This window comes from Haliaeetus albicilla, chromosome 3 (genome assembly GCF_947461875.1).
Source record: "Haliaeetus albicilla chromosome 3, bHalAlb1.1, whole genome shotgun sequence".
Lineage (NCBI taxonomy): Eukaryota > Metazoa > Chordata > Aves > Accipitriformes > Accipitridae > Haliaeetus > Haliaeetus albicilla.
In genome coordinates this window covers 69,567,801-69,594,643 of record NC_091485.1, presented here as the reverse complement: position 1 = coordinate 69,594,643, position 26,843 = coordinate 69,567,801, and the positions used below count along the sequence as shown (strand labels likewise).

At 37.8% G+C, this 26,843-nt stretch overlaps 1 protein-coding gene across 3 annotated transcripts in view; it reads left to right on the top strand.

Annotated features, from left to right (window-relative positions):
- The window catches only part of ZFAT (zinc finger and AT-hook domain containing), a 102,862-nt gene that overhangs the window by 53,468 nt on the left and 22,551 nt on the right, over positions 1-26,843 (top strand). For all 3 annotated transcript variants that reach the window (XM_069780105.1, XM_069780104.1, XM_069780106.1), the window contains exons 8-12: positions 6,583-6,670; positions 10,558-10,707; positions 13,786-13,959; positions 18,969-19,057; positions 21,624-21,762. In XM_069780105.1, coding sequence (XP_069636206.1) covers positions 6,583-6,670; positions 10,558-10,707; positions 13,786-13,959; positions 18,969-19,057; positions 21,624-21,762 — 640 coding nt within the window. The remainder of the gene's footprint in view (positions 1-6,582; positions 6,671-10,557; positions 10,708-13,785; positions 13,960-18,968; positions 19,058-21,623; positions 21,763-26,843) is intronic.

The window sequence follows — 26,843 nt, the reverse complement described above, 5'->3', positions numbered from 1 at the left end:
GCAGGACAGCTTTAAAGAACAAAAAAAAGCAGGTGACACCAAAGGGAACATTTTTTCCCCCTTTTGTCCTCCAGTTCTTTAGATACTTTAAACAGAATCTGAATTTGTTAGGAAATGTGCAGAAAGCTCACATAATAGACATTCTTTTAGGCTGCTTTTGAATTATGATGTCCATCTGATGGCAAAAATCTGTGTATATGATGTCTGAGACTACTTAAGAAAAAAGAACCTAAAATTAGATATCCTATATCCTTACGTAAGTACCTGTTTTTCAAGTGTGATGAGTGTCCGACAGCTCCCACCAGGAGGATCATTTTCGTGATACTAAATAGAACTGAGAAAATGCATTTCATAATTAAAAACAGTGCGACAGCGAGATCTTTCAGGAGTATGCTTACTGATGCTTACTGTCAAATATATTTGAGTATTTAAATGGGTTGAAAAATTCGTGTATTAGAATTTACTCAGTAACTAAACTTGGCAGCTCTCATATTGGCCTTTGTGCCCACTGCTTGGTATAGTTACTTAACGCATACCTCACTGAACAGGACCACGCATTCCAAAATATAGTACTTTAACAAACTATGTGCTGTTAAATGTTGAAAGCTACTTTAATTTTAATTTTAGTTTGCAAAATAAATTCTTAATAAATATTAAAATTAAAGCTTCCCTGGAGATAGAATATACCAAAATCTCAGTTTGGTTCCTTGTATGAATGCATATCTTATGTTACCTTGTTGCTGGCTGCTTTTCAACCGGATCCCTGTATTTGGTGAACAGGATAAATGATGGTGTATTAAAAAGCAGCTTACTGTTCATCCTTGTCACTCAGTGTATAGCCACCCATCTTATTCTCTATGCACCGTCCAAGTGCATTCTTGCACTGAATTTGGGATTGTTTATTCCCTGGAGGATGATGATGGAGAATGTGTATGTGTTGCCTCTTGCCTCTGTATTTGCTACAAATTGTTGTTACAGGGAAGATTTTTACTTTTGTAGTCTGAGAATTGAGACTCAGCTTGATTCAAATGAAAAATTTTGCATATATTCTTTGATTTTCAGTACCTGTCTTTTACCTCTAAGGCTTGTGTAGTAGTTTTTGACAATTATTGGCATTTATGGAGCTCTTCAGTAGTTTAAACCATGACACATGTGAATCACTTCAATGTCATAGTACCTAAGAAAGGGATGGGCAGTTTATAATGATTTTAAAATAATTTACAGTTATGAATGAGCTAGTGGTAGCATTAGGGACCGGTTGTGGAACTAAACAGTGCTCATGTAGGTACTAAAGTTCATTTACAACCTCCAGTGGGTTTTACAATACTCAGTATGCTGAGCAGATGAACATCATGGAGAGGTTTGTCTCTGAAATTGTTTTCAATCTATTTATGTAACTCATACTGCAAGATAAGCACCTTTATAAAACTGGAGTTCAGACCCAGAACCACCATTTGCTCTTATGGACCTACATCTGCTTTCACGTACCTTTTGGGATGTAAATTATTCTTGTCTTTGGAAGGATGCTTAGAAATTTCATTATGCTGCTGACCTTTCATGTAATAGTGTAGTTAGAGCTGTCGGTAGGAAGTGAGATACTTGATCTCTGATTGCTTATTTCCCCTTCCTGAGGAGTGTTCATTTTCAGACCATCACTGGTCTGGCTGTGATACCTTTGCCTCTGGAGCAGTGCCACTATGTAGTCAAGAATGCAAGGTGCTGGAAACGGACAGAATTAACAAAAAAAATCTATCATCTAATGATTGGGCACTCAGTTGGAAAATGGCTTTTGTTCTTGGTCCTTGCTTCCATAATGAATGTCAGCTAGCCATTCATTTTTACTAGTGGTTATTTCACAAAAAAATGCTTAAGCAGTACTGTGTGCAGGTGCTTGTCATTTTGTGAGCTGTGATTTCTACTGGTTGCCAGACTTCATAAAAGTCTGTCTAACCATTTGCAAATTTTTCTGTAGCCTCCTTCACACGTGTGCATAGCCACCTCCTGGGTACATCAGATCCTTTTAGCTAATTTGCATTTTAATAGGACATCAGCTTAATTTGGGAGTCTTTTCGTGAAAATTTTGATTTTAATATCATGACAACTGTGGTGAAGATTTCTGGATGTCTTCACTCCTTGAAAGTGTAACTCAGGGGCCTAATTCTGTTCCTATAGGTGTTAGAAATTAAATTTCTGTTGATACAAGTAGATGCAGGAGCGGACTTTGGCTTTCTACTCCTCTATGAAATTATACAATCAAATGTTGTGTTAATTGAGTTGTGGGAACTTTTGCTGGAAATGCTCTCAGACTACCAATATTTAGTAGAGCTTTGTTTTATTTCCTGCTCATAAAATCATGTCAATACTACTAAAAGGAGGGAAATGGATTGTTGATTTCTACAACATATTTGTCTAATTTGAGCCTAAATGCTTTTTATTATGGCTGTGGCCTTAACTTTACACTATTAATGAATTGATGGCAAAGCAGTCAGGAGTTCACACAGTCTCTTGAAATTGGTGACAAAGTTGCCATATAGTTATATAATGTATGATCATGTGTATTCTGTGTTCCTAAGAGAAGATATTTTTGTCATCAGAATGTCTCTACTGATGAGTGCAATAGAATAGATGCTAATGTTTCTGATGTTTTGCAGTGTAGGTCATATTTAGTCAAATAAACTTCATAGTGATCTGTTGGTTTAAGTGCTACACATACAGAGGCTTTTCATTTTTCTTTTCATGACTGCGTACTAGTACACCTACCCCTTGAATCATCTTGAAACACATGCCTTAGAGAAACAAAATTCTCTTCAGAGAGCTGTAAATTGGTAATGCAATATAGCTGATGCTTTCTTAGCACAATTTTAATTCATTTATATAAAGAGAAAGGCATTGTGATTCCGACGTAAGTGGCCTTCTTTTACAATGCAGCATAGCATAAACAAGAAAATTCTGTGATAGTATTAGACTAATTTTTTTCACTAGGTTTAAGAATATTTATGGACCTAATCCATTCCTGATTTGTGGACTGTGAACAGTACTTTCCGTCAGAAAGCTAACTTTATTTTGGAATTATTTTAAGTTTCTTATATTTTCTCAAATTGGCTAATAGGGGGATTAAGCAAATCTCAGGAAGTGTGGAAGTGAATTTGAAATTTACGTAGCTGATTGGACTATGCAGCTGGTCTCTAACAAAGGTAGATCCAGCTCTCTTGATACTTTGCTTCTGTTTGTGTCCTTAAAAAAAAACCTCAAAGGCAATTTAAAAGGCAGGCTCTCTGGTAAGGCATAGGATAAATAACTTTTATTCGTACCAGTGGAAAACTTGCATGCTGCGAATGTGATGAAGGTATTACTACAACTTCAGCCTAAGTTCTTCAAAGTGCCTCTGTCATCACCTATGACAAGGGCACTCGGAAGAGCTAGAGCTGTGGTGGGGGAGACCTTCTTTGGGGCTCTGCGTTGTGACCTAGGTGCTCTGAAATACTTCATTTGCAACAGAGGATTTCTTAAAGGCTGGTTTTGAGAGTGATGGGATTACACTGAAGGACTAGCACTGTCACAGCCTCTGAGGGCAGCAACAGAAGTACACATAAACATTTCAAACTAAGAATGTAAGCTCCAAAAGTCTACGGCACTGACTGGGACAAACAACAGTGAAAGGTTTGGCTTCAGCTGGGTGCTTTCTGTGAGAGACTGCAGCTTGACAGATACACTTTGAAGGTACTCGGTGCTCATAAGCACAATCTGTTTGTTACACTGCAAAAGATACACCTTCTGAAGGTCATTTACTGCAGAACTTGGTATAGATAACTGTCGTGGTTTAACCCCAGCCAGCAATTAAGCACCATGCAGCCGCTTACTCACTCCCCCCCCATCCAGTGGGATGGGGGAGAAAATTGGGAAAAAAAAAGGTAAAGCTCGTGGGTTGAGATAAAAACAGTTTAATAGAACAGAAGGGAAGAAACTAATAATGATAATAATAACAATAATAAAATTACAAGAATAATAATAAAAGGATTGGAATATACAAAACAAGTGATGCACAATGCCATTGCTCACCACTTGCTGACTGTGCCCAGTTAGCTCCCGAGCAGCCATCCCTCCCAGGCCAACTCCCCCCAGTTTATATACTGGGCATGACGTCACATGGTATGGAATACCCTTTTGGCCAGTTTGGGTCAGCTGCCCTGGCTGTGTCCTCTCCCAACTTCTTGTGCCCCTCCAGCCCCTCCAGCCTTCTTGCTGGCTGGGCATGAGAAGCTGAAAAATCCTTGACTTAGTCTAAACACTACTGAGCAACAACTGAAAACATCAGTGTGTTATCAACATTCTTCTCACACTGAATCCAAGACACAACACTATACAAACGACTAGAAAGAAAATTAACTCTATCCCAGCTGAAACCAGGACATTAACTTTCTAACTGCTTGAAGAAAGCTGTTTGGATTATTTTTTTATTGAAAAATTTTGTTAGCATTGTCATGTGGAAAGATGTGTTCTTGGTGCCCATACTTTAATGTTGCGTTATAGCTCTTGATGCATTTTTGATGATGTTGATTTTTTTCTCTCAGGCATAGGCTTATAGCCTTGCCTTCCTGAAGAGTATTAGCAAGAATGTAAAGTTGTCACAATTATAGCATTTTACGTAAAGTAATGTGTGTGTGGAGTGGAGTGTTGTTTTTTTTTTCCTTATTTAACTTTATGAAACAGCAAGGTGTATTTCGCTTAGTGTTCTGGGCACACTGAGAAATACTTCATAGAATGAGTATTAAAGATCAGCAACACTCAGCTGTACATTAAAAGTATACTTATTTTTTTCTTCATTTATTGTATATTTTGAAAACATTTATATAGCAAGTTTGAGGAACAGACTGAGATCTGTCAACAAATTTTAGCTGGTCCCTCAACAGCCCCTAAATGATACTCTGCTTATGTTTTTCTTGTATGTGCCAAATTATGAATGTGATCATGCAACCCAGTCTTTGAAAAGGTGCAAACATTGATATAGAGTTTTATTAGAATTAATCTACCAATTTTCATTTGAGTAACATGTTCAGATAGAAGTCCAAAATCATAAGTAGCAGGTGTAGGGATAATAGGTTATATCATTTCAGAGACCCTAATTGTGCAAAGTAACAGTTCTTTCTCAAGCAGATTTTGTCAGCATTCTAGGCTCCTTGAATCTCTTCTTCCAAAAACCAGCTAGTATTCTCTGCTGATCCTTCTTCACTTGAGGTTCTCAGGGCTCAAGATGGTGACTGCCCCAACTCCATAATAGCAAGATACTGTCCTTGCTTTAGTCAGGGTGGTAATCATTTAGAAGCTGCCATCCCCAGTCCCTGGCATAGGTTTTCTCACAGGAGCAAATGAACTGGTAGAGTCCAGGACCCTTATTCTCCTGTTACCTCCAAATTTCTGTTTCATAACCAAGGGGTCTGTCTCATTTTGATACAGTAATCTTCCTTCCACAGTTTTCAAGAAGTTTTCTGTCCCTGTGAAATATCTGTTCTGTAGCTTCAGCTCGCCTTTTACAGTGATTTCTTGGTAGTTTGGTATGTACACATCTCCCACCAGCTAATATGTTATCTGGGTATCTGCGTAGTTGTCAGGACTAACTGGACTTCACTCCATCTGTTGCTTTGATAATCCTTTCGTATGTTAATCTGGTCAGTGCAGAGGTGACTAGATGATCCACTCATGTGATTGAGCATCCAGTCTGTTGTGTCAGCAGGTGCTTCTGGAAAGAACAACCTCTTCAATTTATATAATAAGTGGCAAAGATTATTTTAAATTGGGTAGTTTGCTAATTAATGGAGAAAAGTCCTACATTTCTATGTGAAGTTAGATGCATTTGAAAAACATTAAAATTAAAATTACAATTACACTAAAATTGCATACAGGAAGAAATTGCATCAAAACTCTCCAGTTCAACTTGTTTCATGGTGTTAAATCTTTTATAACATCAGTGACACTGATAAAAGCCAGAGTAGTCTCTAAGTTTTTAAATCAAAATAGTAGAATAATACTTTATTGGTAATATATAAAATGCTGAATATTTATAAAGTACTTAGAAATGTAGACACTGAATAAGTAATGGCGTCTGTCACTGTTAACTCTTCTGCTCAATTTCAGGCCATTAAGTAGTATTATAAATACGCATACTGGTGGATGTCTTCAGAATAATGAGATCTGATCCTTAGGTTTCGGAAGGGTGGACTTGTGAAAAAAATGAAAAAACCCTGAATATTACTGCTATATCAAATACGTTTTCTTCTGTTATGTGACTTGATCTTTCAACTCTTGATTCTCTAAAGAGTCAGTCGGAAGATAATGCTTACATTTATTGTGCATATTCTCATGTGCTGTAACTTGGAGCCCTTCGTTCATGAGGATTACTGATGTGCTTAGAATACTTTAATATTTCTCCTTTACTTATTTCACTATAAATATCTTCATTTTTTCCTTACAAACTGAATGTTCAATTATAACTTTGTTAAGCACCATGTATTACTGAATAATGACTATAGTGATTACACCGGTGGACTGATAATGCAATCTTTCTTTCTTTCTTTCTTGCTTAAGGATAAAAAGAGTTATTCCTGTCCTGTGTGTGAGAAGTCATTTTCTGAAGATCGACTTATAAAATCTCACATCAAGACAAATCACCCTGGTAAGAAAAAATCAAGGAAAATTTCTCAATCTATTGCAATAACTGGATAAAGGTTTAGAGTGAGCAGTGTAATGTGATTACATTCCAAAGAAAGAGTCTATGTCTAATTTAACTTGTTTAGAGTAAGATGTAAGATGTTGCAGATGTTAGAATTTAGAATTTAGAGTGAAAAAAGTTATTGTTCCAGCTTGTGTGTTGTGGAGTATATCAGGTAATTGTGCTAAGAAATCTGTCTTCATCTGGCAAAGAATTCATTTCCAAAAGAGGACTTAGCTGAATTCAAATTAAGCATTGGGAAGTTTGGAATTAGGCATATAGACATCCCATAACAACCCATGAGACATAAAATTCCCAGCCATACGTAAACTGACAGAAATGCGTTTCTTGCACATTATTTTGTCTCTAAGTAATTGATGTGAATGCAGAGGTCCCTAAGCTGACTCTACCTGTGCTCAGTTGGTGTGTGGCAGGGCTTTACGTCCAGGGCCGAGTGAAGTCTGTAACAGGGCTCTTACTAGAACCAGCTGTGATGTAGTATGGCCAGTATTAAGATGGAGCTGACAAGCCTTGCTGGATCCAAGCTAACCACTGCAGTCCATTCAAACTCTGTTTATACCTTGCATTCTAGTGCCCTGATTTATCAGTGCAAGCACAACATAAAATGAATGCAGTAAGTCAGCGTGCTGTGCCTGAGTAAACAATCCTTTCTCACATCTTGGGAATTCAGTGCCAAAGTGCTGAAGTGACTGGTGCAGAGACTGATTTAAATCTGACTGATGTGAACTTGGCAGAGCCGTGTTGGTGTGTCTGTACTTTTCTCCTCAGTATCTGTGTTATGTTGGATAGAAGGGCCCACTGCTACTGTGGATGAAGGAGGGTTGACTGTGTTGGCCAACATAACTTTAATTAACTCACCTACAGTGTTACTTATCACCTGACATAATTTGATATTAAGAAAGAAAATACAGTCCATGCTCGAACTGAGTTTGGGGAAGAAAAAATCGAATTAAAATGATGTAATTTTTCTTGCCTTTGTCAGAAATACAACATAATAGGTAAAGCAGTGGTTTCTTATCTTCCTACTGCCACTAGATAGTGCTAGACCCGTGTTTTAAACAATTTCCTTCACTTTAATTTCAGACTAACTCCCACTTTAGCTCTTTAGTTACCAAACCTCTTTATTTGCAGACCACTCTACAACAGTGTGGTTGGAGGGCTTGTCATACATCAGGGGACATGTCTGATGCAGCAAAATGAGATGAGGAGAGGCTTCTGTACTATACTGTAGTCAGGAGGTATGTCAGCCAGTAAGCATAGAAATTGAATCTCAAGAGCTGTGACTATAAAGCCTTTGTGCTGTCTCAGCCAGGGAGTATAGGAGGCCTCCCTAAATAATGTGATCTGTGAACTAGCAGTACATTACGTACTGTGCCCTTACAGGTTGCCATTGGTCTGCAGTGGTCCATTGACTGCTGAATTATTAGTGTATGGTGTGTCTGTGGTCCAGAAATACCAGTTAACTCTGAAGCCCTGACGTGCTAAACTAATGCTTTTAAATACTCTTGAACAATTCATTTGGTATCTGGATCCGTCTAAAAGTATAGCGTAAATTTTTTGATCCAAGGAAGTGGGTTCTTTTAAACTCTGGGTTATAGTAAAGGAAAGGTTAAAAAAGAAAATCTGCGCAGCCTATTGTTTTGTGTCCTCATTTTTAATTCATATATTGGAGGCGAATAGAACTTAGAAGGAAAATACCAGATTTATTAGATATATCTCCATGGTAGTAAAGAAATACTACATCTAAGATATGCCTATGCAGTAGTTATGCAACAACACTTTTAATATATGGAGGAGAATTAATGCACAAATCTTTTTCCTGCACATGCTGTCCTTGTAATCAGGAGGAAATCCTTTATTCGTACAACACACTTAATTACAAGCCACGTAATTGTGAGGGGTGTGATGGTATAAACTATCAAGTACTGTAGTGGAATGAGTGCAATTATTTTTAAAAATGTAAATGGAAAAGAAAAAAGGTGAAAGGAAAAATGGATACTGTTAACAGGAATTGAATTTTAAAACGACATATCAAAAATTAATTTAAACTGAAACCCTTTCATATTTATCATTAAAATGCTATTTCTGGAGCTCCCCTCTCCTTCCTTTCTTAATATCATTCAGCATGACCTGTCTCTTGTCTCTTCTATTTCATAAAGTAGAAAGTATGAAATAAAACAGTACTCCTTCCTCTTCTAAGTTCACAGAGAATAGGAGTTGAATTCTGGTCCCATGAAGGCAATGGGGCAAAAATCTCTCTAGGCTTGGATAGAGCAGTATTTCATACCAAAGAGATAACAGAGTTTGGCTTTATTCCCAGATGATTTGGGTACTCAGAAGTGAAGGAGGAATCTTGCATTCTGGTCCCAGCTCTCAGAATTATTTACCTTTTCATCCACTGTCTGATTTAATATGATTTTTGTTAATTGTCCTGAGACATGAGAGGCATCAGCTTTCATAGATCCCTACTGAGCAAACATACTAGCCTGCAATCATCAATGAAGGATCTAAGCCATAGAAGGCAGATGAGGGTTCAGACTTGTGTCTGTATTTTTCATTTTTGGGTACTTTAGAACATATCTCTGCTCAGTTCATGGGCTTTTATATTTCCCTTGTGAGGTTGTTTTCCTTGTGCATATCAGTTCAGGCAGGATTTTTGATTCTACTCTGGGACCAATCATCAGGAGACCAGGTATGACAGTTCATATTTGGTAAAAATCAAAGTTTAGACTGTAAGGTTTTGAGCATAATAATTAATCAGCTTTCATGTCTATGTGTTTAGATTGCATGATACTGTACTTGCATTGAGTCGTGGTATTTAGCATTTTATTCATGTGAAATGCATTGAATAATTTGATTTACTTTTTAAAAGCATTTGGCAGTGTTTTCATTATGTGTGTTTGGGACATTTTAATTTAAATTTCATTATTTTGAGCTTTTTCCTGTGACAACCAAAACGTTAGATCGTATAAAGGAAAAACTTAAGAGAGTTGAGTGTGTTTAGCCTAAATAAGCAAAGGCTGGGAGAGGAAACTTAGTTGCTGTCTTCAGCTGTCTAATAGGAAATTAAAAAGAAGACAGAGCCAGTATCTTCTTGGAATTGTACAGTGAAAGGAAATAAGTTGAAGCAAGGAGATTCTGATTAGAAATTAGGAAGATAATTTTAACTGTAAAGATGGTCAAACACTGGGCCAAGAGAGGTTGTAGAATCTTTATCCTTGGGTATGTTCAGAACAGGACTGGATATGACCCCAAGCAACTTGATGTAACTTTGGAGTTGGAACTCCAAAGTTGGCCCTGATTGGAGCAGGTGGCCTTAGAAGTCCCTTCCAATCGCATTTATTCCATGAGTTTGTTTTTTCTTTTAAAGTTTCTGATTATCGGGCATTCTGATCATTACAGCTGTGGCTGAAGTGAATTGTGTTCAGACTCTTGACATCTGGAAATCTGGAATGAAATCTTGAATAAAGTCTTTTGAAAATCTTGGAGAAAAAACTGCCAAATTAGCTTATTGAGATAAGTTGATAGTTGGAAAATTATTTCCAAGCCAGTGGCACACCCAAGATTTTTTTATATTTAAAATATTTTTTGTTTAACCAGGCAGTGGGGACACTGAGTACACAGGTCAGAAGAGAAAGGACAGAACATCCTAGAAGCCCTAAAGGAAAAAAGGTCGTTATGTTCTTTGCTCAGGTCCTATCTGAGTGGCAGTAGGGGAAGTGGAGCTTTTAAAAAGTTGAGGTGAATCAGGACCTAGCTCTTCAATATCACTTATGGAACAAATTTCCTCATGTCCTTCTGGTTTTTATTACCTTTTACATTTCTCTCAGAGGTTTCAATGACTACTATTTCTGAGATTCTTGGCAGAAGAGTTCAGTTGAAAGGACTTATTGGAAAGCGAGCTGTGAAATGTCCCTACTGTGATTTTTATTTTATGAAGAATGGATCAGACCTTCAACGTCATATTTGGGCTCATGAAGGTAAAACTCTGGTTTTAAGCTTTTGGGCATATAGTCAGTCTCATATTCCACACAAACTTTGCTGACATAAAAAGGAATTCAAGATTATTGCTATACCTGAATCAAAAACTTTAAGCTACAGTACAGGTAAAATAATTAGTTTAATAGGTTATGGATCACATATGGAACTGCATGTTCATAACATGAATAGACAGCTTAAACATTTTATTAAACAGTTTCTGATTAATTTTTTTCCAAAACTCATTCATAAACACCTATAAAGTATTCTATAATAAATGCGAGTAAGGAAGAGTGAATTAAATATATGCTCAGTCTCTTAAAACAAGTGCTTTTCTGTATCGTCTCATGAATAATTGCTGCTCCTTTCACATTTGTCCAAAAATACTTGGTCTGGAAATCTATTAGTAAAACAATTGAAGTCCAGTTGCTTTGATGTATACATATAAATTCTGTGTATATTTTAATTAAATCATGCTGAGCGTGGCAGTTAGCTGACATGGACATAAACAGTGATGAAAAACCCATAGGATAATGCTGATCATATCTATGATTTTTTAGGGTGAAATTCTAGTAATATGGCAACACATAGGTTAAAAATCCCTTGAACTTAAAATCTGTGCCCAGTAACATCTCATGTCTACCCAGTCTGTCTATTTTTATAACAGGTGGAAGACCACTGGTGTGCTCTTTAGTCAGTTAATAATCTATGGAACGGATTGCCTATGGTGTTTGAGCATTATTTTGGATTCAATAGCCATCCATCTGCATAAAGGAAATAATGGGATCTTGTACTCTCAAACTGATGTTTTGATTCCAAAGTTTTTGTTCCCATGCAGATAGTTCAGACATTTATACTAGTACTGCATATTTGTTTGACTGCTTTAACTACAAGCTTACCTGCCTGTATACTATAGTAGTGGTCCTCTCCAGTAGCCTTTACTCCATTGAGGAGTTTAGGTAATGCAAAATTGTAGGCTTAGAGCAATTACTTATGTATTCCATAGATACAGTTTGTTTATTCTGCCAAGAAAGCTTGGAATCCATCTCATCTAACTAGCAGGAGAAAGAGGTGAATAGAAATTTATTCCCAATTCAAAGTGTGCAATCAAGTCTGCTTAAAGTAGGCTATAATTCCTCATGCTTGTAAATCTAGTTTTAAGGTCATGAATATCAATCTAAAACTGCCAGAGCCTCATGAAACTGTTGAACTACTCTGCCAGTTCAGATTTATTCAACTTTTCTTTGAAGGATTTACTTTGTTCTTGTAGACCTTCTGCTAGATGACATACTGTGCATCTCTCTATTACATGCTTTGGACTGTTTGAGAGAAGTGAAATTGTAAGTGCTCGCATCTTACTGAGGCAGGGGGGAATAAAAAAAGTACTACTGCGTGAGCCATTAGCAAATCTGATACTAATTAACAGCAAAACACAGCTTTGCACATTTAACTTCTGCTTACATATTAAGTACCTAATGAACCAGTCCTCCTTAAAACAGGTTTCTTCATTCTTTATTGCAGTAAATAGAGAATGATAGTTATCTGAAGACTTTTAGAGGGAGACTTGGTATGTACATCAGCTAGGCATCAACTTAGGCAGTCTAGATTCTACTTTTAAATGAAAGATGGACACACAAAGACCAAAATATTAGTATTTGCTTGGTTAAACTCAGTACCTGGCTTCAATAGGGGGGCATTTAATTGTGATGGGTTGATGCTGGCTGGATGCCAGGTGCCCACCAAAGCTGCTCTATCACTCCCCCTGCTCAGCTGCACAGGGAAGACAAAATATAATGAAAGGCTCGTGGGTTGAGATAAGGGTAGGGAGAGATCACTCACTAATTACCGTCATGGGCAAAACAGGCTCGACTTGGGGAAAAATATTAATTTAATTTGTTACCAGTCAAATCAGAGTAGGATAATGAGAAATGAAACCAAATCTTAAAAACACCTTCACCCGCCCCTCCCTTCTTCCTGGGCTTAACTTCACTCCCAGTTCTCTCCACCTCCTCCCCCCAGCAGCGTAGGGGGATGGGGAATGGGGGTTGTGGTCAGTTCATCACACGTTGTCTCTGCTGCTCCTTCCTCCTCAGGGGGAGGACTTCTCACACTCTTCCCCTCCTCCAGCGTGGGGTCCCTCCCACGGGAGACAGTCCTCCATGGACTTCTCCAACATGAGTCCTTCCCACAGGCTGCAGTTCTTCACAAACTGCTCCAGTGTGGGTCCCTCCCATGGGCTGCAGTCCTTCAGGCACAGACTGCTCCAGCATGGGTCCCCCGTGGGGTCACAAGTTCTGCCAGAAAACCTGCTCCAACGTGGGCTCCTCTCTCCACAGGGCCACAGGTCCTGCCAGGACCCTGCTCCAGTGCGGGGTTCCCACGGGGTCACAGCCTTCTTCAGGCACCCACCTGCTCCAGTGTGGGGTCCTCCCTGGGCTGCAGGTGGAGATCTGCTCCACCGTGGACCTCCCTGGGCTGCAGGGGGACAGCCTGCCTCACCATGGTCTTCCCCACGGGCTGCAGGGGAATCTCTGCTCTGGCACCTGGAGCACCTCCTCCCCCTCCTTCTGCACTGACCTTGGGGTCTGCAGGGTTGTTTCTCTTACATGTTCTTACTCCCCTCTTCAGCTGCATTTGAGCAGGTTTTTCTCCCCTTCTTAAATCTGTTCTCCCAGAGGCAATACCACTGTCGCTGATGGGCTCGGCCTTGGCCAGCGGTGGGTCCGTCTTGGAGCGGGCTGGCATTGGCTCTATCGGACATAGGGGAAGCTTCCAGCAGCCTTTCACAGAAGCCACCCCTGTACCCCCCTGCTACCAAAACCTTACCACACAAACCCAATACATTAATTCTAGAAGACGCCCTCCTTTCTTTTAGTAAGTTAAATGATGCTGTCAAGAGCTTGGTATTATTTACACAGAAGCTATAGATGAAATTTCTTAAATGTATATATACAAATTTTAAAATGTTGACCTTGTTTTCCATGTTGCTCACATGATCTGAAATTTCTTTCAAGCAAATGTCCACCCTGTCATCAAAAGGTACAGCTTGTTTGTTTCAAAGTGTATTTTTTTATTTTTAGGTGTCAAACCCTTCAAATGTTCTCTCTGTGAGTATGCCACTCGCAGCAAGAGTAACTTGAAAGCTCATATGAATCGTCACAGCACTGAGAAAACGCACCTTTGTGATATGTGTGGGAAAAAATTCAAATCAAAAGGCACTTTGAAGAGCCATAAACTCCTTCATACTGCTGATGGTAAGTGCATGTTTATTAAATCCAAGTTTATTTTACAGCAATAAATACTGGCTATACTATAGGACCTTATTTGCAATCATTTTTCAGTTCAATACTAAGTGCTTCTTACAATTTTGGTTATTCCCAGGAGACACTGTTTGTGAAATAATTCAAAACTTTGCAGAGTTAATTTCTGTGAAAGACAGACAGCTGTCTCTGGAATACTTGATTTTTCTGAAATTTTGTGTTGGCTTTATATTCCTTTATATTCTTACAGAGAATTGTTGATCTCTAAATAGAAATTCAAAAATAGAAATAGTTCCGTGGTTAAGTTTCCTAGTACTTTCTTCTGTGAGAATATTGTTAGGAGTTGCCGAATCCAGTAGGCCAATAGAAGCAAGGCTGCTGCAGCTCTGTGTCCCTACGTCTAGTCAGCCAGTGACAAGCCTAAGCATGTTATTCTTTATAGGCACGCATGCAGCACATGCATTTGCTCTGTAATTTTAATATTTCTGTGATGATAACAGAAAAAAGTGAGGTGCAAATCCAGAAAAATATCATCTTTCATATCCAAATTTGGGACACAACAATACTTTATTCCTCTGTGATTATCAAACTGAAATAAATGATTTAGCAGGATAAGTTGTACAGACCTTCATTATGACTTGGTAGCTTGATCTTTGTTACTCTTGCAACCTTGTGAAACCTCATTCCACTCTTTATTGACCATTTCATTGAAATTATCTTTTTTAAAAAATTGCATATTCATTAGCATTGTCCTTTCACAGAAACTGCACAATGCTTTGTTACATGTTTAGAATATATGTGAAACTTTTGTTTCAGAGTTATTTTATTTTTATGTATGCTTACATCTGTATGTGTAAGTGAAAGAGATGATCCCGTATACATTGATATGATACTTATTATAGGAAGCATATAGTTACTACAGTATTACCAAAGTTACTGCAGTATTACCATGAGTTAGTAAATCACTTGTTATTCAAAAAGTACTTTCCAATATTTTGAAATAATTTGGTCAATAACAAGCAGATGTTGCACATATATCTAAATTTCATATGCAAGAATCAAGATTTTACTTATCAAATGCAATCCTCAGCGGATTCCTGGGTGGGAGAAGGAGGCAGGTAGTATTTGAATTAAAAGGAAATTTGGAGCATGACCAGACTGTAAAGAAAAAAAAGGTTTCTTTCTATGGTGCTGTAAAAAAATCCCTTCATGGGTTTTCATTTCAAAACCTTTCTGTTTTGTTTTCACCATCTGGCATGACCAAATAGTGAAATTCAGCAATGAAAGTTGAATTTGTTTTTACCTGTGAATTAGTTCTATTGCTTGAACAAATTATATATGTGTGTAAGTAATTATTGCAATTCAGCTGAGGCTGCTTTGAAATTTGGCACTGCCAAGAATAGCACTATAATTGTGCAGGAGCTAGCCTTGTCTGGATTTGGTTTAAAGGTGTGAAGTTAGTTTTAAACATTTAATTACATGCAAGGAACTATATTCTCTTATCATTTATAGCTAGGTCAGGCTGAAACCTTGACTCTAGAGGCAATGTTGTTAGCAGGAGCCTTTTTTATCTGGCTTCAGACTGTTATCATCTTCTGCAATAACTGAGGTGACTGCGTGTTGCTTTTTGATGCACCTCCCTTTTTGACTGATACAAATAAATCCAAGGCTTATGCTCTTTCGCCTTGCTTTTTACACTTCCAAAAGCGTTCCAGGAAATTCCCCATACCTTTGGAAAATGCGTTTTGCCATTGGTTCCATTGGAAACAGAATCTCACTGTCTGTGGAATCCTAAGTAATTTTCCTCATTAAGTCCACCCCAGTAAACTCTCCATGCATTTCAAACGCTTGTGAAAAATAAGATAACATTTGTCACCAGGAATGTAGTGTATGATTTGTCAAGGGACTTTCAGCCTCTTGAATGCTGACAGTTTCTCTTTAGCCAGTGTCCCTTTCTATAGTGACAGCACTTCAAAAGTTCTTACTAGCACACATCTAGTGTACTTCAGTTATATCACAAACAAATGAATTTGAAAGATGTTTTGCTATTTATGAGTCTTGTCTTCCTGACTTAAGAATCCAGGCAATTTTTGTACAAATATCAGCCCTGCAAGGTCAGTTTAACCAGTGGAATATAAAGTAGTTTTCTGTCTGCTTTATTCTTCTCCAGAAGACAGACTTCTTAAGAGTGGCGTGATAGGAAACAATTCTGTAGTCCAGGCTGTCGTGGTTTAACCCCAGCCAGCAACTAAGCACCACGCAGCCGCTCACTCATTCCCCACCCACCCAGTGGGATGGAGGAGAAAATCGGGAAAAGAAGTAAAACTCGTGGGTTGAGATAAGAACAGTTTAATAGAACAGAAGGGAAGAAACTAATAATGATAATGATAACACTAATAAAATGACAACAGTAATAATAAAAGGATTGGAATGTACAAATGATGCACAGTGCAATTGCTCACCACCCGCTGATTAACACCCAGTTAATCCCCAAGTGGCGATCTCTCCCCGCCCCCGCTCCCCCCAGTTTATATACTGGGCATGACATCACATGGTATGGAATACCTTTTTGGCCAGTTTGGGTCAGCTGCCCTGGCTGTGTCCCCTCCCAACTTCTTGTGCCCCTCCAACCTTCTTGCTGGCTGGGCATGAGAAGCTTAAAAATCCTTGACTTTAGACTAAACACTACTTAGCAACAACTGAAAACATCAGTGTGTTATCAACATTCTTCTCACACCTAGCTCAGAAACATAGCACTATACCAGCTACTAGGAAGACAATTAACTCTATCCCAGCTGAAACCAGGACATCCAGGCTTATTACTGTTTGTGATTAGAAATAAACCAGAAAATCTGTTTTTCATTATTTTAATTAGATATCAGTAATTGTCTTAAGGTTTTTTTTAGCTGTGTTTTATGGAAACTTGCACACTCAGTATAAAACATTGCTGGAGGTAGCAGGACTGACGGAATCATAAAGACAAAATATGGAGAAAAGGACTATTAAACCGAGAGAATGAAAGGAAGTTGTGGTTTTTTTAAATCATAAGGAAAAAAAATATGTGGGAGAGAGAATGCTTTGAAGGGAAAGTAAGAGAAACCTACAGAATGGTAATATGTTTGGGAGTTTCACTCTTTGCAAAGCCACAAACAGCAACAGTTGTTTCTTGAAAATGTCAGAGAGAGTTCGTTCCTGTTAGAGAATCCTAAACATGTATCATTTCAAAATCTGACCATCTTGCCTTAAGGACTCAGACTAATGATTTTAGGGCCAAAAGCAGACTCTTACGATCACAAGTCTGATCTCTTGCAGAGTACAGGCCATAACTTAATCTAGTAATTTTGAATCACATTTCCTCTGGATTGTAGTGTATCTTTTTTAGGAAGGGCTAAGAAGGCTTGATTTAAAGACTTACTTCATATTGCAGGGCATCCATCTGATTTCTAAGTAAATTGTCATAGTCATTAATCATGCCCTCTGTTAAAAATATTGACTTTGTTTTAGTCTGAATGTTCTGAGCTTCAGCTTTCATTAGTTAAAGTTCCAGTTCTTGTTCTTCAATTTTATTGTTACTATTTCATGTTGGAGGGTTGTCAGCACCTTCAGTATTGATGCCTGACTAGAAAGCTCACAGGCATGTAAAGAAATTTCAAGTATAATTTCTTGTCTGTGGATCTTAAAAGTTTAACACCTTTCTTTGGATGATACTTTGGAACTGAAGTAAATTTTTTTTCAGAAAGCAATATATATAAATTGCATTGACTCTATTTAATCACATTATGTTTGTAGAAGACCTGCTTATAACACAGACTTTCAGTCTGCCAAGTACTCAAGAGACAGAGACTGTCTCAAATCTTCCAATGATTTTTTAGGTTGGTATCTGAAGGAACAATGTTAATGCAAATATGCACCCATTGCCTTTAACCCTCTTCCAGTCCACTCTATGATTTTTGAAGAAATTGATGCAGAAGAGTAGAAGTCCAACAGTTACTTTAACTCCGTATATCTTGAGAAAATTTGTGCCCAATTAAAATAAAGAAATATGAATTAGCACTCTCCAAGAACAGGTCACAGAACCTATCCATTATCCCCAGGGGTTGGTAGCCACCAGCGTGTACGTCACCAGGTACAAAGTATGAACCAGTCCCAGTACGTGCTTTCTCTTGCCTTGTGTCACAGTATGAGACCTAGGGTTATGGCAGAGATTTAGATGAGGAAGGACAAAATGTTGCTATGAACAAGGCAAGCAGGCATCATTCCATCTGATGTTGGATGGAGGAACTTGTGCCCATTGTTTTAAAACTGCGTAAGCAGAAGTGAAAGGTGGAAACACAAAACCTCTGTTATTTGCCATGCTAATCTTATTTTTCTTTATAGCATGTTTTATTTCTCCCTGTATCTGGGGATAAGCCAGTGTAGAAAACCCTTTTATGATAGTTTGAGTCATTATTGGAAGAGTAGTGCTAAACACATAACTAAATCTTGTGGTAAACAAGATCAAAACAGGTCATGTCATACCCTACCAGAAATACATCAAGAAAACTTACAGTGGAAAACCAAGAAAATTTAAATGTATTTGAATACTAACAATTCAGTGCTTGGGACAGAAGTAGGTAAAAACATGTGAACATGACCAAACATCTCTGTTTTAAGGATTTCCAAGTCTGCATTACAAATAGTGAAATAACTGTACCTGCAGTTGTAAATAATTGATTTCCTTCTTCCATTTAGGCTGCACTATAACGATTCTTTTTCTTCTTTCCCAAGTGACTGTCCCAGGTGCATCTAGACTATTTAATGCTTATAATTTAAAGAGACACTTGAGTCTTTTTTCTTCTTTACTCTCCCCCTAGCTCTGTTTAAGCAAAATTTTGGAGAGTAAGTGCCAGACTCTTCATTGTTCATTCTTAGCATTTTGGAAATCATCTTTATGAGGAAATATAGTCAGTAGTTTTCTGAACTTAAACAGAAAAAAGTTATTCCATTTTCTATTCCCATTTCAGGAAAGCAGTTTAAATGTACAGTGTGTGACTATACAGCTGCACAAAAACCGCAGCTCCTACGTCATATGGAACAACATGTCTCTTTCAAGGTAAGAAAACATATAAATCATGCTTATTGATAAGTCATTTAGAAATACATGGAACTTCAGACAACAGTTTTAAAACTGGCACATTTTCCTCTTCGGTGATAATTATGGCATCTTAATATTTTAATATCTCGTGAATTTTTACTTCATATACAGACTTTTGAGATAGGATTATTTTGTTCATGGACAATTTGTAAGTACTATCTTTACTTGCCAAAAATATACGTATATTGCAATATAAAACAAACATTATTGGTTTTTTTGACTGTCAGTCCTTGAGAGAACTAATCTAATATGTACCTTAAAATGTCCTAGGGAAGTAGGAAGCAAATCCCATACATCACTGTTCATTGCCCACCTTAATTTTCTCTGAAAGTTTGCCAGTCTAATGTACTATAGATGAGTTCATATACTTGAAGAAAATTGAAGAGAATTCATTTTAAAACACCCCATTTATCTGAAACGTGTCTTGGAAAGAGTTTTGAAGATTGTTAATGTTTCTATGAAGTGTTTAGATTAGAGATAGGTTTTATTTTAATAAACTATAGTATGGTTTTATTCCTAAATTTCACATTGGTTCTCAGCATGATGGGTCTTGATGTAATGAATTGTGAAATGTTATATTCAGGAAATAGAAATGATACTAGTTTCTTTTCCAGAAAAATCTAGTATTATGTATGTATGAAAATGTTCATTTTAATGTAACACTTCAGCTTGGCAATGAGTGTATTTCTTATTGAAAACATTATACTATTTTCATATGCAACATCTTTCATTATCTAACAAATCATTTTGCTTCTATAAAGAGTACGCTTCAGCCAGTCTTAATAAGTACCAATGCTACGTACCTCCATAAAGCAGAAAGGAAGACAGTCTTTTGATTTATGTTTTCAATTTTGGAAGACAAGACAAACAAAAAAATGAAGCAAGTCATCTAAAGAGATGATACATTTTGAACACATAATTTTTATTTCTTAAATATGTAGTTTTGCTGTGGACTTATCTTTTTAAAAGAATTTTTTGTAAATGAAAATACATCATTTTCCTTTTTTAATGGCTAATGGGATGAATGTACTTATAATGCAGTTCTTGAAATATAGCTGGTTCTGACCTCCGGATCAGCTTTAGAACTGTTGACTCAGCACCTCTTTTCAGTCCTCTGTAAGCCTGCATGTAACTGCGGCTATTCAATGCATCATCAAGAGAACTGGAAAACACTGAGGTAGGTCAGTCAGGGTACTTGTCAAAAGGAGTTCGAAAACTGTCTGTTAGTAACGTGTTGCCTCCTTCTGGGATACTTGTTTGTATGTGTATCAAACTCAGAGGAATGTCAGTAGTTATACAGCCTAATGATAATTTAATCCATCATATTTCCAAGCTCCATGAATTTGCAATCCTGCTATCCAGTAGCAGATAACATACAGGACATGCAAGTATGTAGAGAGCGTTACAAGAACACAGCAATCTGTCTGGATTATTTTCTTGAAAAAAAGACAGTTTCAGCAATAGAAGAGTACCCCTCTCTGAAAAATTGAATAGCTGAATGTTACAGTACTCTCTGAATTGTAACGTTAAGGGAATCTGAACACCACTTTTCTTCCTTATTTTTGCTGTTTGGAGCCTGACGGAAGGTCATGAGCAACAAGCTTAGGGGAATGTTCTGGTCAGTGGACCCTGACTGCAGACATTTCCCTGCTTTAAATTCAGCTTCTTCATAAACATTTCTGGACCAACCATTTTCTGCTGACTAGCTTCAGGTGGGCCTGGTTGCTGTGCATGAAACATTTTGCATCCCATTCTGAGGTACTGGACTTTTCCTCAGAGACTTCGGTCAATGTCTGCATTCTTTTCCAGGACCCTAATGGTTGTGTCAAGCTTCCTATAACTGTGATGTATCTCAGTCAGAAGGTTATTCTCAAAGGCTAACTTTAGGCACAAACGCTTGTTTTCCTAAACTTTTTTCTTTAGAAATGTCTCTCCCTATCAGTTGAAGGGAGACGTATGTTCTTAAAAATTAATTAGTTTAGTTCCCAAAACTTAGCTCACCAAATGGTCAGATGAATGCAAATGCCAGTGAAACGGAAGCAGGTGGGAGCATGTTGGAGAGAGAAGGAAAGGAAAGGGAAGAGATCAACCCTGTCAGGTACGGTTATCTGTTAAATTAGGTTGACTGTACAATCATATTGTACCTTCAGTTATTTTAGCTCTCTTACTCCCCGTTTTCAGACCAAAGGTCACGGCAGCTGAGTCATTTCCTTGTAGTAGAAAGTCTCCACGTGGTCAGACCTGTGATCATCAATTATGAAAACACACAGTTTACTGAATTACAAAAAGTAGGTAATAATCTTATAATGTTGAGAATACTTGGTGTCATGCACATAATAAAAAGTACCAAATTTTAGGTGAAGTTTAGTTACAACTTCCATTTATATTGAATTTTCGAAGGTCTCCTTGGAAGATGCCTAAACCAGAAATGAACATGGTTTCTCGGGATCAAAACATTGCAGCTTAGACCTGTATCCTGAAAAGGTTAGGTAACATGGTCTAACATTTTCCTTTTTGCTCCTAGCCTTTCCGTTGTGCACATTGCCACTATTCCTGCAACATATCTGGTTCCCTGAAGAGGCATTACAACAGAAAGCATCCTAATGAGGAGTATGTAAATGTAGGTTCTGGGGAGCCCGCAGCAGAAGCCCTTATCCAACAAGGTACATCGCCACCATATAAGACTTGTTTAGTTTTTTTTTTCTGAAGCAGACTTGGTGTAAAGGTAAACTTTTGTGCGATATGCATTCCTCAGTTTATTGGGTGTTATGTGATAAATCATTACTACTTTCTAGTAATTCTGAAATCACCACCTTTTACCCTTCATTCAGTGTCCTTTCTTCTTGGTTTCTAAGAGTGGATGAACCGAAGTTTTGATTGACCTTGCCTGTACTATTCATTGTTGCATACATTTATCATTTTCACTTGTTTTGTCTCTTTTTGTAAGGCAAGTCTTCACTATCTGTTGAAATGAATGATAAATTTCTATCATTCTACTGATAAATTTCTATGGCAATTTGAACACAAGGTAAGGTTGAACACAAGGTAAGGTTGAGCAAATGTAAGGAAAGAGACTGAAGAGTAAATGGCAGCAAATTATTCCCCCACTAGAAAAAGGGGTGGGGGGGAGAGAGCACAGGTAAAACAGGTTACAAATTGTTATGCTCAGAATCTTGTTTATGGCAAAGGAAGAACACCTTACCTATATAAGTAAAGTCAAGAATTTATTATTAGTATAATGGAAATCTTAGCAGTCTAATTCAAGAAGCACCATTAATCTAGACCTAATTACTATTTTAAATAAACAATAAAATATAGTTAGAGTACTTATATACAGGAGAACTCTCAGTAGTATTATTAATAGAATTAAAATAGTAACACACACACACTTCTTAATTTTTACTCCTTTGCCTGGTGCTGTGGTCACCCTTCCACTGTTTTTCTGAGTTCTAAGATGGGTGGTTTCCCTCTGTTGTTGGTGTTGGGATCAGGGTTTCAGTAAGTTTTCAGCATCTGGAGGTCTTCACTGGGAGTAGTATGATGTTCATCTTGATGGTTTCATCTTCCTCTCCCCTTCCACTTGAGGCCATTGTTACATGTTTGCTTACACACATTTATGCTTTTCTCTTTCATTGGTCTGTAACTGCAGATTAAATCCAAATTTATTGTATACGCTGCCCTTCCTGTACTTTAAATACTGTTTTTTGTTGTCCCTAAAAAACATTTTCATCCAGCTACAGATTTGCATATTTTTAACTGATCATTTCTGAGTTGTCTATAGCCGTGGGTCCTTCAGTGCCAAGCTTGTGCCTCATTTCTTATTACTCCATGCCCGCCCTCCTCTGTGCTGCATCCTGTGTCTCTACTTGTCAAGGCTGTCATACCAGGCCTGCTTTTCTCTACATTACATGTCTATATTAAGAGTCCTAAATACCTCATTGTGCCTAGAACAACTGCTTATTACTGTCTGTGTAAAACTATAGTTGTACCACACAAAGAGAAATAAAACTAATTAGATATAGACACCTGGTCAATTAGAGAAATTGCTGTCACAGATAAACTAAGTAAAGGCAACAAGTATTTGGGGGAGGGTCAAAAATTCAAGATTAAGTATAAGAGCTTATGGAATAGAATCATAGAACCATTTAGGTTGGCAAAGACCTTTAAGACCATCTGGTCCCACCGTAAACCTAACACTGCCGAGTGCACCAATGCCAGGGGGAAGAGAAAATCAGATTGTAGTAGTTTTTACCAAGTTTATATAGTAGCATAAAAAATTAAATTCCTGGCTGTTGTTGGTTTTGTTTATAAATTTCATCCCAGCTGAAATCCTAGATCCTTCTGAAAAGGTAGTCAATGCCACTAGTTGCTTTATTTCTGCTTGATACAGATATCACAAATTGTAACTCATTCCTTGCAGTGTCTGGGTGCTAGCAAAGGCGATGTGTACAAGTTGTCTGACTCCCATAAGAAGTTTTGCTATTGTACACTGGGCAGGTGAACAAAAGCAAATAATTGACTATGCAGTCAGATACCTTTTTGGATGTAAAGCTCCTTCAGTTCTAGTGCCTGATGTGGGGGGAGGTGGGAAAGAAGAGAAAGCCAAATTAAATATTAAACTGTGTTGAAAATATTTTAATGCTTGGTAGAGTTGAGTTTCTTACTTTGTTTCTGATAATTTTAGGAAGTGTTTTCCCTATTTGTTTAATAGAAACTACCAGCCTTTTTATAATAATCTTTTGGGATCTTCAAAATTTCTGGTTTTGTTGAAGAACAATAGAGACCAAAATAATGTTGTTGTATTACATAATGAATTAAATATAATTCTTCTAAGATTACATTTTTTCTAAATAGTATCTCCAAATTATTCATCTAACGCAGCACATTTATCTATTGAAGGCATTAATCCATGTTAAAATGACACTGAAATCATGACACAGAGGAAGGCACTCAAATTAAAGTCTCAGACTCTCCCTTTAAACATTCACTATAATGGGGAAATGTGTAACTACATTAAGGAGTTTGAGCCTGTGTTATTTTTATATGACATTTCTTTGTTTCCTTTTTGTCAAAAAAACAGAAATAATTTAAAAAGTAGGTCTTTGTCTATAAATTTCAAGGCAGGAATATATAGTAGAATTTTACGATTATTTTCACAGACAGTAAAAGTTGTCAGGGAACCTGCAGTTGTTCTAAAGACATACTATTTACTTGGTCAGTACTCAAAGCCTCTGTTCTGTAGTCATGCTGGTGAAGGACAAACTGTGCACTATGGGGAGCTTTGTTTAACTTTCCAATCTACATGAGCACTGCCAGAAATTATTTGTCCACAGCCGTGCTTAGGAAGAGGTACCTGAGATTGAATTCTTGTTAATATGAAATTAAGGATCATATTTATAACATTTTGAACAAATAAAATGAATCATGTGCTAGTTAGGTTTTCCTTCCCCTCTGGGAGCCAGATAATGCACTTCTGAAAATAACTCCTTTCCACTGAAACAAAAAAACTGTAAAGTTGTTGAGAATGCAGGAGTAGTCTTATAATGAAGACATTAGAGTGAGATGAGAGAGAACAGCCTTTGATTTTTTTCTGTAGTGGACATACTTGATTAATGATTAATGGGATGAAATGTAACAAGTCCAAATGCCAGATTCTGCATCTAGGACAGAGTAGCGTTAGGCACAAGCCTAAATTGAGAGAGGAATGGGTGGAGAGCAGCTCTGCAGAAGGGGATCTGGGGGTGCTGGCTGACAGCAGGCTCAACAGGAGTCAGCAGTGTGTCCTGGCAGCCAAGAGGGCAAACCGCATCCTGGGGGGCATCAAACACAGCGTAACCAGCCAGTGAAAGGAGGTGATTATCCCACTGTATTCAGCGTTGGTGCGGCCTCAACTGGAGCACTGTGTGCAGTTCTGGGCCCCACAGTTTAAGAAGGATGTGAAGGTCCTTGAACGCATCCAGAGGAAGGTAACAACGCTGGTGGTAGGGCTGGAAGGCATGTCCTGTGAGGAGCAGCTAAGGACTGGTTTTGTCTAGTTTGGAGAAAAGGAGGCTGAGGGGCGACCTCATTGCTCTCTACAGCTTCCTGAGGAGGGGATGTGGAGAGGGAGGTGGTGACCTCTTTTCCTTGGTTTCCAGTGATAGGACACGTGGGAATGGTTCAAAGCTGCACCAGGGGAGGTTTAGACTTGACTTTAGGAAACATTTCTTTACCGAGAGGGTGGTCAAACATTGGAACAGGCTTCCTAGAGAGGTGGTCAATGCCCCAAGCCTGTCAGTGTTTAAGAGGCATTTGGACAATGCCCTTCATAACATGCTTTAGCTTTTGGTCAACACCAAATTGTTCAGGCAGTTGGACTAGATGACATTTGTAGGTCCCTTCCAACTGAAATATCCTATTCTGTTCTTTCCATCTCTGACTTTGCATCCTTCTTTCTCTTCCCTTCCTTACACAGCATTTATATTTCTGGTGCTACCACTAGTGCTATGCCTGCTTTCCACGTGTTCACCTGCTCTGTGGAGTTTTAGAGCAGTAAAGGGGCTTCAAATCCATGTAGTAGTTGTGGAGTCAGTGCCTCTTATCAGGACTCTGCCATGAAGAAAGCTGTGTTAATAGGTGCACTTTTCCCACATGCAACCTCCTTTGCCAGCTCCATTTCCTCTCTATGATGCATCACATGGGTCTTACACATGGGCTCAAAAAAACAGGAGACCTGCAGATTTCTTACCATACTGTAGAAGCATCAGTTTTTCTCAGTGTTTTGGTATCTCACTGGGGGAAAAAAAAATGTTCGTTGTGGGAGATGTTAGTTAATTAGGATTTGCATTTGGAGTTGATAAACATGAGTCCTGTTGAAGTCAATAAAAATTTTCCTGATTTTGGAATCAGAAGATCTTCTGTATCTGGGTCACACAGCAGAAACAGATCATTGTGGACATATTACGCAGTATGACAAGGTATGTGTTTCTGAGCTGCTTGGGCCAGCAGTTTCAACTTGCTGTCTGACTAGCCTCTATCAAGTTTCAATTTACCATATTCATAGATGTGAAAAGCAATTTTGGAAAATTCTTCATGTATTCATATAAGGGAAGAAGACCCTTCAGACCTCGTAATAAACAAGTCCTTTGAAATTAAAGGACTACAGACAAAAAGGAAAAGGTGGGAGAACCAATAAGTGAAAGGGTTTGGAAAAATGTGAAAAGAGAAACTAACAAAGATTAATAAAAGCTGTCTATATCTATTCGTATTGTATTCTGCTTGTTCTAAGTTACCCACTAAGCCCAGAGTGAATTGCCTCATACTTGCTCACCTTTTCTTCTCTACTCTCAACTGGGTTTTGATTGCATTGCAGACATTGCAAATAATCTTAATTGGAAATATTTATATGAATGTAGACTACTGTAATCTACTCAAGATTCCTAGATTGAGTTTATAATAAATGAATGATTCATAGAATAGAAGAGGGAACATGTTCATTTGAGCAACTGCATTGCCAGGGATAGACAGCAGTATTTCATTTCTTGGCTTATATTAGGAATTAGGATCAGTCAAGATCAGAGAAAAGCCTGGGGATTTGGGTTGGTTTGTTTGTTTGTTTGTTTAAATAGAAGTCTATGATCTGACATTTATTTTAGTATTTTAAAGTAACAAAGGAAAATAAATACTGTAAGAATTTGATGTACTCTGCATAGGGGACAAGAGTATTATATATGCATTACCCACTAGGTTTTTTGCAAGACCCTGC